The sequence below is a fragment of the Manis javanica genome, chromosome 17 (genome assembly GCF_040802235.1).
Source record: "Manis javanica isolate MJ-LG chromosome 17, MJ_LKY, whole genome shotgun sequence".
Taxonomy (NCBI): Eukaryota; Metazoa; Chordata; class Mammalia; order Pholidota; family Manidae; genus Manis; species Manis javanica.
In genome coordinates, this window is record NC_133172.1 from 49182015 (window position 1) to 49195197 (window position 13183).

At 42.6% G+C, this 13183-nt stretch overlaps 1 protein-coding gene across 3 annotated transcripts in view; it reads left to right on the top strand.

The window, feature by feature from the left end:
- Positions 1-13183, top strand: part of NIP7 (nucleolar pre-rRNA processing protein NIP7) — an 82596-nt gene that overhangs the window by 35388 nt on the left and 34025 nt on the right. Inside the window, exon 5 of one of the 3 annotated variants that reach the window (XM_073225537.1) lies at positions 5135-7227. The exons of the other annotated variants lie outside the window; for them this stretch is intronic. Within the exon in view, the coding sequence (XP_073081638.1) occupies positions 5135-5188 (54 nt within the window). The 3' untranslated portion in view covers positions 5189-7227. Of the gene's footprint in view, positions 1-5134; positions 7228-13183 lie in introns of those variants that run through there. 3 annotated transcript variants of the gene reach the window in all.

Sequence of the window (13183 nt, forward strand, 5' to 3'; positions counted from 1 at the left end):
TAAGGACTTAGCTTTGAGAACTTCAGTGCTTCATGCCCTCCCTTTGAGCACCAGCAGGAGGCAGTGTAGCATAGGGGAAAAGCCACAGTCAGCACGTTAAGGACCAGCAGGCTTATCCTGGCCCAGTAACCTACTGGCTTGGGTAAGACTTAACCTCTAGGAGTCTTGTTTTCCCCATCTGTTAGACGGGACAGACTACCAAGTGAATACTTCACTGGGGTTATATTGAAAATGAAATGAAATAAGGCCTGTAAACAATCCCTGACACATGCCAATTAAATTAGCAAGGTTGAAAAAAATAATAATACCCAGTGTCAGGGAGGGTTCTGTGAAATAAGCACTTTTAGTCAGTGCCATTAATAATGTAAATCAGTGCTAAAACCAGAAACCAAACAAGCAAACTCCACAAACATCAGGAGCCTTAAAAACTCCATTTTTTAGGAATTAATCCTATAGAAATAATCATAAATTAGCACCAAGATTTCAGTACAAGGATTTTCATACCAGCATTACTTACAATGTACAAAAAGTAAGAACTGAAAAGATCCAATAATAAAATTATTAAATAAGTCATGATATGTTCATAGTAAGGAATCTTACTCTGTGACAAAATGTATGCCACCCCATAAAAATAATCAAGTAAATAAATAATTGTGTACCCAAAGATTATTTCAGGCTCAAGATATAATAAGAGAAAAATGATAGAAACATATAATGTGACCAGAAACTTATGGAAATAACTATCATATAAAAATTTTTTGAGCACTTACTATTTATCACTGTCTATGCTAGGGTGCCTTACATCTGTTATTTCACTGACTCATCATCAAAATCCTACAAAAGAGACACTACTGTGCCAATTTTCCAGATGAATAAACTAAGGCTCCGAGAGGGTAAGTGACTTGCCCAAGATGAATACATGAGTCAGATTTTAATCCAGATCTGTTTGAATTAACTAAGATAGAATGACAATAGATTTCTAACTGTTTCTTCCTTAGACTTTTCTGTTTTCCTTATTTTCTATAATGAGTAAGAGGGAAAGATCCCCAGTAAATGTCACTCTTTTTGAAGCCTTAGCATGGTTCCTGACTCAATAGAGGAGGCTCAAGAAAGGTCTAGAGTCTAACAACTTCTGGTCAGGTGCAGAGCATTATATGAGATTATTTTAGGTAATACACTGTGAGATAAGAGAAAAAATATACATTTTTCACTGCCCCAGGTTCCTGGTACAGAGTTCTATGGCTAAAATTGTAACATTTCCGGAATATCTCGCCTGGCTTTAGTACATCTGCATATCAATAGGTGTTCAGAGGTAGAAAGAAGTATGGCTTTACTGCATTTGCATCATTCCTCAGGGGTGGAGACTTTATCTCAATATCAGTGGGTAATTACCTGGGCAAGGAGGGCTTATCTGTACTGGAGAGGTGAGGGAGGGATGGTTTTGGCTTCTTCTGAGCAGAGGAGAAAGACAGCCTGGGACTGCAGTTTGTGAGCAATAAACAGGTTTTAAACATTATTTCTCCTTTTGACTGATTTTGGTTTTTAGAGGTATTTTGCCCTGAGATTTCCTATCCCAGACTTACAACTGGTGCAGTTGGCAGTGAAGGCAAATTCTGGTGTGCTAAGACCCCCACCCCTTAAGACCCAATCACCACAGACCAGATGGTCGCCCAACCCTTAAGATCCAATCACCAACGCAGAATACACCCTACCCCTACTCCTTAAAAACGTGCTTCCTCACCCATGAGCTGCTGCTCCCCCTCTCTGGGGGCAGCCATTTTCTCTTTCAGATAATAAAATCTCTTGCATGGGCCTGTGTCTCCTGAGTCATTCTGGGGTAAGGAGGGTTGCGGTGAGATACCCTTTCATTGGTGCCGTGACTCGGATGAGGCTCTCCCATTGACTTTGCTCTTCCTCCGGGAATCTGAGCTGCTCTGGGAACCCTCACTGCCCAATCCTCTTCCATGGGCTCACCATCCATTTCCCCCATTGCTCGTCTTCTCACCCAACACTGGCCTTCAATTTGGTGAGTCTCCCATTCATGGTCAACTTAAATGTCCCTTTGGAGCCTGGGAAGTGACCATTGAGTGTCTGGCACCCCGAAGGTCTTCTCTGGGACAGGGGCACCCCAAACCAGGACTTTGAGAGTCACAGTTGATCCCCATAGTCAACTCTTCTCTGCCTCTCCATGGTGAGACTCCTCATTCACTGAGGCCCGGTCTCCCTTTATCTACTCGTAAACTCCTGGTAGCAGGTACTGAGCCTCCTCAGGGTTTTCACCTCAACCACTCAGTTTGAGGTGGTGACGACACCCTAACTGTGTCTGGTCTTCTCCATGACCTTCTCAATCGCTTTGGGATGCCTCAGCAACTTGTGAATGGTCTCATTCTCACCATGGGATCTGACCCCTCCATTCCCGCAGATTCACCGCTAGGGTGCTTACTCAATAATCTAAAACCCCTCCACCTCACTCCAGACCTCAAACCTTTTAAGCTTATTCGCTACTGTAATGAGATCTGGCCACAATATTCCTTGGACTATCAGTCTAAATGGCCTCCCAGTGGCTCTTTAGATCCTAAAATTCTCCATGACTTTTACAACTTCTGTGAATGCATGGGCAAATGGAAAGAGATCCCATATATCCAGGCTTTCTCCTACCTCTGAACCAAGCCCGCTCTCTTGTCTCCCTTGCAATCCTAAACATCTCCTCGCTCTAAAAAACTTCACCTCACCACCCACCAATTCCCACCATGTCCTCTGACTTTGACCCTGCTGATGAACCTCCTCCCTACTGATCTCAAACCCCTACAGCTCCCCCTCAACCACCAGTTCCTCTCCCACCCCAACCTCCTTCTCTGCAAGATCCAAGTCCCAACCTTCCCAGCTCCCCTAGTGCTGTTGCAGGAGCCGCAGCACCTCCTCCTCCTCCACAACCAGTTCCCCTTCCCTCACCCAGTCCTGCGCCAAGCCCTCCAGTCACTCACTCTCAAACCCAGATCCTAGCTCCACTACAGGAAGTAGCCGGTACAGAGGGCATCTCCAGGTCCATGTCCCTTTCTCTCTCCCCAACCTATCTCAAATTGAGAAAAGATTAGGCTCTTTCACCTTCAACTCATCTAGTTACATAAAAGAGTTCCAGTACCTAACTCAGTCATATGATTTTACCCTTCATGATATTCACATGATTCTATCCCATACACTTTTGCCCGAGGAGCATAGGTGAGTCTGGGAACAGGCTAGAACTCATGCCAGTGAGGTTCCCAAACTACTCCAGCTCATCCAATTCATGCTGAGGCGGTTCCTGATTGAGACCCTAACTGGGACTATAATACGGCAGGGGAGTCAACAGTCAAGATCAATTCATCACCTGCCTCGTGGCGGGTCACAGGAAGTCAGCCAGTAAAGCCATTAGCTATGAAAAACTCCAAGAGGTTATTCAGGATAAAAATGAGAAACCCTCTATGTTCCTAGACCACCTCACCAAAGCTCTTTTACAATATACAAACCTAGACTCTGAGACCCCAGATGGGAGATAATTATTAATGACCTACTTCTTCACCCAGAGTTTCCCAACATTAAGGCTAAACTTAAACATCTGGAGAAGGGACCCTTAACTCCTCAGGCAGAAGTCCTGGCATTGGCCTTCAAAGTATATAATGGAAGAGATGAAAAGGCCCGTAAGCAAAAATATCAAATGCTGGCTAAGGCCTTTCAACCTACCCCAACCACTAGTGCTCGGGTATCCTCACCTCCTAGGAAGCAGCCAGGAGGACCTCCTGGTCCATGCTTCAAATGTGGTCAAACAGGTCATTGGGCCAGAGCCTGCCCAAATCCCCGGAAGCCCCCCCGGCCCATGCCCTAAGTGCCATCAGGAGGGACACTGGGCTGTTGACTGTCCTCGCACACCGAGAGGTGCCAGGCCATCCAGCTCTAACACCCCACACATAGACCTTCTGGGTTTGGCAACTGATGATTGAAAGGACCCGGGACTCCTCCACCCGACCACTACCATCACTGTACAGGAGCCCAGGGTAACCATTGTGGTAGCAGGTAGGCCCATCTCTTTCCTTTTGGACACCGGGGCCACCTACTCAGTCCTGAAGGAGTTTTGGGGACCTCCCTCCCTCTCGCAGTCCTCCATAGTCAGGGTAGAGGGCAGAGCTTATCAACCTTTACAAACTCCCATGCTTCACTGCATCTTTAGAGGCATTACTCTCTCTCATTCCTTTCTAGTGATTTCCCATTGTCCGGTTCCCCTTATGGGGAGAGACCTTTTATCCAAGCTAGGGGCTCTTATCTCCTTTACGTTTGGCCCACGCCTCAACCCCGACTCGCCTTCAATCCTTTTCTACTTGCTCTCCAAACCATTCCAGACCCACCACCCTCCCCTCTTCCCTTACCTCCTTGCCAAGTATGCCCCACAGTCTGGGACACCTCTATCTCCTCTCTCGCCACCTGCCCATCCATAATCATCAAACTCAGAAACCCTACCTCCTTCCCCTCACAATCTCAATACCCCTTCTATGAAAGGGCCTTTTGAGACCAGCTAATTCCCCTTACAACACCCTGATACTGGCTATCAAAAAGCCTAATGGCTCTTATAGGCTAGTTCAAGATTTAAGAATTATCAGTGCAGCTGTTATTCCAATCCATCCAGTAGTCCCTAACCCCTGTACTTTGTTGTCCACCATTCCTGCTTCCACCACTCACTTTTCTGTCCTTGACCTCAAAAATGCATTCTTCACGATTCTCCTCCATCTCAATGGGAACACTTATACCTTCAACTCCACAGACTACAAATCCTCCAGTAATCTACTCTACAACCCAAACAGGACCTCCTTACAGCTGCAAAAGGCGGCATATGTGCCCTACTCCAAGAACAATACTGCTTCTACACCAACAAGTCCGGTCTCATCTGGGATGGCACAAAACACCTCCGTGAACAAGCCTCCAAACTCCTAGAAACTCCCTTAACAATCTGTTCCCTTCCCCCTTCAATTGGCTCCTGCCCCTCCTAGCCCCTATTACCTTTATTATTATTATTATTCTCCTTTTCCTTCCCTGCTTCATTAACCTATTCCAAAAATTAATTCAAAATCAAATTTTGAAAAATTCTAACCATACTGTCAACCAGTTACTCCTCCAGGGTTATCAAGGCCTTCTCATGAAGAATAATGAAACCAGCTAGATGACATCACGAATCATCTCAGGATGCCTGCCCTTCCCCAACTCTACAGCAATGGCTTCGTTAATCCCAGAATCTACGGCCTCTTCCTGCAGGAAGTAGCTAGAGAATGAGATTCTACGCCCAGTTCCCAAGAGGCCCAATTAAGAAAAGAAAAAGATGGGAATGAAGGCAAATCCTGACACGCTAAGACCCCCACCCCTTAAGAGCCAATCACCACCAACCAGATGGTCGCCCACCCCTTAAGATCCAATCACCAACGCAGAACACACCTACCCCTACTTAAAAACGTGCTTCCTTACCCATGAGCTGCTGCTCCCTCTCTCTGGGGGCAGCTGTTTTCTCTTTCAGATAATAAAATCTCTTGTGTGGGCCCATGTCTTCTGAATCATTCTGGGGTAAGGAGGTTCTCGGCGAGATACCCTTTCAGACAGGATTCCTCTGAACCCAAAATCTGTTACAATGCATGTGACCTTTGAGAGGGCTGCCCCAAGAAATGATGGGGAGAAGTGACTCTTGTGCCAAGGGACATGTGTCTACACTCATGTGGTTGTGGAGGCACCACCACTGCTGCTGGCCACGCCAACTCCTGCCACTGCTGCTGCTTCTGCTGCCGGCTAGAGCCTGGTTACAACTATGGAAAGGAGCAGAGGTCTGGTACATCTTAATGAAGCAACTGGCTGCTGTGTACCATGCCTTGCTGGCTACAGAGCCCATTGCTGGAAAAGCTCCAACCAAGGTAATAACCACCTATCCCATCTCAGGGTGGGTGAGAGACTGGACCCAAAGGCCATGGAGTGGTGGGGCACAGACATCTACCATGTATCATGTGACTGGCCATTTGCCTTTGGCATCCCCAGGGAATAATGAAGACCATTGGCCCAAGTGTGCTGGCTAAAAGGAAAGCCTGCCTCTGATGTGACCCAATGGCTATATCAGCATTTGGTGCACACAGGGCAAAAGACAGTGTGGGCTGTAGCCCATTGGTGTGGCTTGCCGTTGACATTTGAAGAAGTCAGCCAATCCCAGAAGGAGTGCTCTGCACGTCGTGCAAATCAGCAAACCACCAAGAGGGCCTAAAGTGTCTCTTTGAAGCCTGTGGCTGATCACTGGTGATTGAGAGCGATCAAGATACCCACTTTATTGGACATGCGTTGCAAGGATGGGTGCAGCAATTAGGAGTAAAGTGGACATAGCCCTGGACATTTCAACACATGGACCAGCGATGGCTGGCTCTTCTGGCACCTTGGGGAAAAGGCCTGGAAGCTGGCCTCCTGCATATTCCTGGAATAACAGCAAATTGGCTCCCCACAATTAAGGTTATTTGCTTCTACAGTCCTTGTGTCCTGGATGCACCCCCTGGCTGCAGCTGCCGTGTGATGGCTGGAATGGACGAGTTTTGGACTTAATCTGCATGGGATTTTGAACCTAGCTGAATCCTCTGGCTTGAGAATTATGATTGTGTTGCTGTTATCAAGAAAAAAATACTTAAAGAGAGGCTTGACTTTGTCTACTGTTTGGTAAAAGTTTTGTGAGAAATCTAGCATGGTTGTTAGTAATGAGTAAACAAATGTAGAAGCTTATTTTATGCTTAGAGATTGTGCTGTAAAGTACATTTACTTAATCTGCATAGGCTGAATCCTCTGGCTTGAGGATTATCAAGATTTTATAGCTGTTGCTATTGTATGTTATTAGATTGGTCAGAAGAAGGGGAACAAGTAAATCGTAAAGCAAGATTACTGGAGGGGTGGCCACTTTGCAAAAGATAGGGCATGCCGCCTGTAAGTCCAGGCCGTCTCTCTCTCCTGTTCCAGTAGCAGCAAAACCAGCCCTCCCCCTCACCTCTCAGGTACAGATGAGCCCTTCTTGCCCAGGAAATTACCCACCTCTGAATGCCTATTGACACGCAGGTGTACTGAAGCTAGGTAAGATATTCTGGAAATGTAACAATTTTACCCACACCATCTGAATGTTACTCTGGTGTACATATAATATGTTAGAAACCAAGTTTGGATACAAATAAAGGCATAATTCAAGGCTAATTAAGGTCTCATGAACCACTCCCTCATTCATTTAATTAAGAGATGAATTTTCAGTGGAAATCATTTTACACTGCTTTGATTGATGTTATCAGTATGTAATTCATAATGCTAACTTAAGCCCAAGAAGAATTGTTGACAAAATCGGTGACTCTAAATAGTGATGTTGGGGGAGAGGCATTGTGTATTTTCCTCAGTTCTTGTCCCCGCTGTGACAAAGAATTGAAGGGCAGAGACAAAGTAGTGAAGCAGAGTAAAAGTTTTATTTAAAGTTACTTAGAGAAAATCAAGTGCAGGCAACCTCAGAGAGAGAGGAGCGCCCTGAAAGTTTGGAGAGAAAGAGTTTAAGATTGAAAGGCTACACACTTAGAAAGTGCGGGCATCCTCAGAGAGGAGTGCCCTGAGAGGTTGGGGGTTCCCCCTTTTAAGGACTTTTCAGGAATGTGACAAAGGGCTAGGCTGTGGGCTTGTTAAGTGGTCTCAGGTATCTTTGATGAGATGTTAAATTTCTTATCAGTCCTCTAGGTAATTCTGCAAAATTAGCTTATCAATCAAGATTGTCTGCCCTTCCTCGGAGGTGGGCAGAGTTATTTGTGGTTTGCTAAAGAGTATGTTAAGAATATTTCTTCTTAAACTTCCTGAGGTTTTTTTCAAAACGCAATTTTGGCTCTAAGGTGGGATCTCCCTGTCTTTACTATGCTGTTTATAGGTGGGCCTTTTAGCAGGCTAGAGTAAATCTTACAATGATCTAATTGACACAGTGAAGACATGGGCTGTGCTCAGATACTTTTATCTGGGAATATTCAAACATTCAAGGCCAAGTTGCTCTTGACCTTTTGAGCTTTAACTGATTATTAACTCATTAACTCTGAGTCTTTTCTGGATTTCTAGTTTTAACTGGTTAACTGAGGCCTTTCTAGTGGGCTTTAATGACCTTGCTCTCTTTCCACCCCGCTCATATCTATTTTACTGCCTAACAGTGATAGTATATATTTTAAAGATTTTAAAATTGAAATGTAATGTTATATTTTGTTGCAGAATAATGCGGTGATAAGTAAGAGACTTTCACACATAAATGTTACATTAAAGTAATATTTGTTACAATAAAGCAATAAAGTAAGACATGGATTTGAAGGAGAAAAAGAATGATTTAAAATGCATGACTATTTAAGAAGGGCTTGTCCATATTTTTTTATTTTTAAGTGGATGATGGTAGATAGCAGGTCACTATGGTATTTATATTTCATTGACTATATTTCTGACAGTGATAGAACAGTTTTATTTTTAAAAGTTAAGATCTGTAATGTGCCAGAAATAACATCTTTTGCATTAGTTTAAATGCACAATGGACGTTCCCTCCAAGAATGTTCCCTTATGCCCCTTTCAAGTCACTCCCCAACTCCCAACCTGTTTGGATTTCAAATATCTTCATTTTGTCTGTTCCTGATTTCATATAAACAGAATTATAGAGTAAGTACTCTTTGTATCTGACTTCATATGCATAACAATGTTTTTGAGATTCATCCATGATACTCCTTTTATTGCTGCATAGTGTTCCATTGTATGGAAATCCACATTTATTCATTTTTCCATAGATGTGTGGGTTGATTCCAGGTAGGAACTATTACAAAACAAGGTTGCTGTGAGCATTCTTAGTAAAAGAAAAAAGTAACAAGAAGGAAAACTCGAAGATGTCAACTTTACAATGTACAAGGAGAGATACTTCTTAGTAGTTTCTTTTCTTTTTCTTTTCAATTGTGAAATACAACATAGATACAAGAGAATGCCAAAGCATTTTCCTAAGTAGTTGTACCATGTAACACTGCTGAGTTCATCTTGTATTGTAGCAGTCTGATGACCATGCAATTATATATGTTGCAAATATCTTCTCTCACCCTTGGTTTATCTGTTACACTCTTTATGGAGTATATTTATGGACCAAAATGTGTAACTTTACTGTAATTGAATCATTTATTTACCTATCATTTTTTTCCTTTATTGTAAGTGCTATTAGTGTCGTTTTAATAAATCCTCTCCTAGTCAGAGGTCAAGAAGATATTTTCATATATTCTAAAAAGCTCTGAATTTTTGCTTTCACAATTAAGTCTCTTATCCACCTGCTTTGATGTTTGTATATGGCCTGAAGTAGAAGCCAATTTCATTTTTTTCCTATATGGGTATCCAGCTTTTCGAGCACTATGTAGCAAAAAGCTCTTTCTCTAGTGCCTCCTTTGTTATGAATTAAGTGGCTATAGATGTGTGTGTCTGTTTCTAGGGATACACACTTTCTCAAAAATATTTGATAGGATATGCAAGCAAAAAAATGTGATGATCACTCTACTATACAAACTGGTGGCCTCTATCCAGTTATTTAACTTCTGAGTCCCCTGCACCGTGTGGGAGAATAAAATGGGGTCGTGCAGTAGCGTGTTTCTGGAAGTTCTGACCTAGTAAGCCGCAGGGAGCAGTAGAAATAATTTGTTTGTTTGGGTTTTGTTTTTTTCTGTTATTATATTTCAAGTACCATGGAAACAACACCTGCTTGGGGCTGAAACTGCCAGGGAACGAGCCCAGCAGACGTGATGTTTGGGTGGGTCGTGAATGACAGCAGGAGCTGGCATCTCTTTGTATGGCTGCCATCTGTTGGCTGTCCGCACTTAGGTTTCATCTGCCTTGTGTCTTATGTGGCTTAGGGGAGCCCAGAGGAAAGGACCCACACAAAGGCTTGTAGCGACCCCCAGCAGCAGCTGCCTAAGAAAACCTAGAAGTTGTACTGGCTCCATGTTTGTTAGACACACACATACATGTCACCGGGGGCAGGGCTGGGCCTTTTAAAAATTCCTGCTGCTGTAGTGTTGCAGGATTCCTGAGTTTCACCCACACACTGCACTCCGGCCTCCCGCCAGCTAACTCAGCCTTTAGCCCCGTGGCCACGTGGGAGTGGTGAGATCTGTACCACACCCCCTGTACAATACTGCCTCTGGTTGAGAGAACATAGGGTATTGCACACAGTAGGTGCTCGATAAGCATCAGGTGAATAACCAATGAGTAACCGCATTAAGATTAGGATATAAAGCACATTCCCATCTGCTACAGTGTAGCAAGAAATGGATAGATGAGGTGGCCCCTGGCAGGCGTGAGTGCACCTTGGAATGCAGTGGAGTGGAGCTGTTGTATATACAGATTCTGCCCCCTCCCTGCAACTACTGACTCAGAACAGAGAACGGGTGTGCAGATAGGAGCTGTTTTTGGTTAACTCTCTGAGATACTCTGGTCTGGATGCCTTGTCAGGTATGAGAATGATGGAATTACTAATTTTCTGGATCCATTCTTCATCAAAAGCACCAGTTTGGCAGTCTATCAAAACTAAAAATGCACATACCTTTGAACCTGCCCTTCCACCTATTAATTATGCCCAACATAGAAGCACAAGAATATTCAGGGAAGCATTTTTTAAACAGAGAAATACTTGAAAGTACAAAATGTCTAATCATTCATTAAACAAAGAGGTATTCTCACTCATCAGTAACAACAGCAAAATAATAAAGTCCCCACTATTACAGAGATTTACACGTTAGTCCTTCAAAGGGGGACTGAGTGAATAATTTATGACTCACCAAAGCAATGGAATATTATTCCCCCATCAAAAAGAGTGAGGTTTGTCAGTATATATACTACTTTGAAAAGATGTTCAAAACGCATATTAATTCTAAAAATTTAGGAAGCTTTTAAGGTATTACCTATTAAAGATTAATAAGATAAATTAAAGAGAAAAACAAATTACATATATATGCATATACACATATAGATATATACATACATTCATAAGGAGAAAAATTGTGGAAGAATGTTCAAAAAAATTGTTGGTGACAGTTATGACTGGGAAATAGGATTGCAGGGAGGAAATTTTTGCCTTTCTCTTTACACCCTTTCATGCTGTTTAAACTTTTTAACCTTAGGAAATATTACTTTTATGATTATTTTGGACTGTTAAAAAATTCCATATACCCTTTGAGAGCCTGTGAAGTTTTAAATTTCCAGCAGGGGGCAGCAGTGATTCCAAAATGTCTGTGACGTTGAAGCAGACAGGATGATTGTCAACAGATTTCCAATTCTAGGCCCAAATACTGTACTTGGGGTCACCAGATTATAGGGAAAACAAAAACAATAACCAACAGAAAGCTTAAAATGATGTAGGTATAGTTGTGATAAAATATTTCCTATTTGGCTCTTTATCAACATTTGTCCTTGAGTGTAAACTGCCTTTTTCCTCTCTGGAGCTTACAGTTTTCTCATTCGTTAAAATCAGAGGATTTGACAAGATAATCGTGAAAGGTCTCCTCCAAGCTCTTACATTCTACGGTTTTAAGACTCTAAATTGGTATCAGGAAAAGACAAGCCCCATTGCCTTCTGAAATTAATTGGCTTATCAAAGAATCTGCTTTACAACCCTTAGCTAATCAGGATGAATTATTACCAGTTTATCTTTAGTGTAGATCAAAGAATAGTTTTTTTGGGGGGGAGGAGACGGTGTTGGAATTTATTCAATTCACTGATGGAGAAAAAAGGAGAACTCTCCCCCTCTGTAAATGTTTAGCATGTGTGTAAAGGTCGTAGGTCTGGTGTTTAGAAATTACACACAGGCTTACGAAAGAATCTTCGCTGGGTTGGCCAAATTAAACAGCAGGCAGTTGTAGAGAAATAAACACAAGTTAACATTTAACCATAGCAAGTCCCTGTTCTTGCTGCTTGTCTTTCTCAATAGGAGGGGTCTGAGATGGTCAGCGGGCTGTTGGCTACTCCAGCGAGACACTGGCTGGGCTCCTCTGAGAATCCACCCATCCATCTACCAGTTTTATTAAAAAAAAAATATATATATATATATATATATGTTAAGCATCTGAATAATGAACTTTCCCAGCTATTTCCTCATGCCCCAACAGCAGTGGTCTTTTTACAGATAACCCTTTATAAATTATAAAACTTTTTTTTTCGTTTAATGCTTGCCCAAGGTTACACCATTAGTAAGTAAGTGGCTGGAGCAAGGTTCAAACCTGTGACTATCTGGCTTCAAGACCCTCACATTTGACTCTGACACTATATGAAATATGAAGACACACTTCATCTACTTGTTATCTAGAAGCTGTGAATATCTGCAAGAGTAGTTGGGTATAAGTGTACAAAGTGAATAATTATTGCATCACAGAGCTCCATCTAGCTCACTTACATTAAGCATCTGCTGTGTGCAACTGTCTGTCCGGTGTTGGGAGTAAGGGTGTCAAAAGCTGAATCGGACTTGATCATCAAACTTAAGAAATTTCTCATTTTTGGAGGACTGAGGAGCTGATAAATAAACAGGAAAAATAGGGAAACACAGGTAAGAAAGAAGAAACCGAGACAGCCTAGCAGGATGGTTAAACCTATAGGCTATTGCATCTATTTCTTAGCTGTGGGACTGCTAAGCCTCAGTTTCCTCATCTATAAAATGGGGATACTAATAGCCTCTAGTATAGGTAGTTGCTGTCAAGGTTAAATGATATAATGCATTATAAAATTGCTTAGCATAGGAACATTTCTGAGATGTTGACACTCCTTTCTCAAACAATTCTGAATCTCCCAGCACCAAGTGACTCATTTCCTCAAGATTTATTCTTCCCTCTGACATAGTTATCTTTTGATCCTACTAGTATGTCTCCAGGAGAGAATGTGTGGCAAAGAGGCCCCAGCTGCGTGCACCAGGAGCTTGAGCTACATCACGGAAGGAAAGCTGAGATGGGGAGTAGACCTTGTGACAGGCAAATCAAGAGCATCAACTAGGAGTGTTAGAAAATTCCTAGGTCCCACTCCCTGAGATTTTCATTCTGCTCCAAACTGAATTTCAGTACATACTTTTACTAATATTTTAAGGTAACTATAACCAAAGGAAGGGTTTCATAGATTTTATCCTGCAAAAAATTCC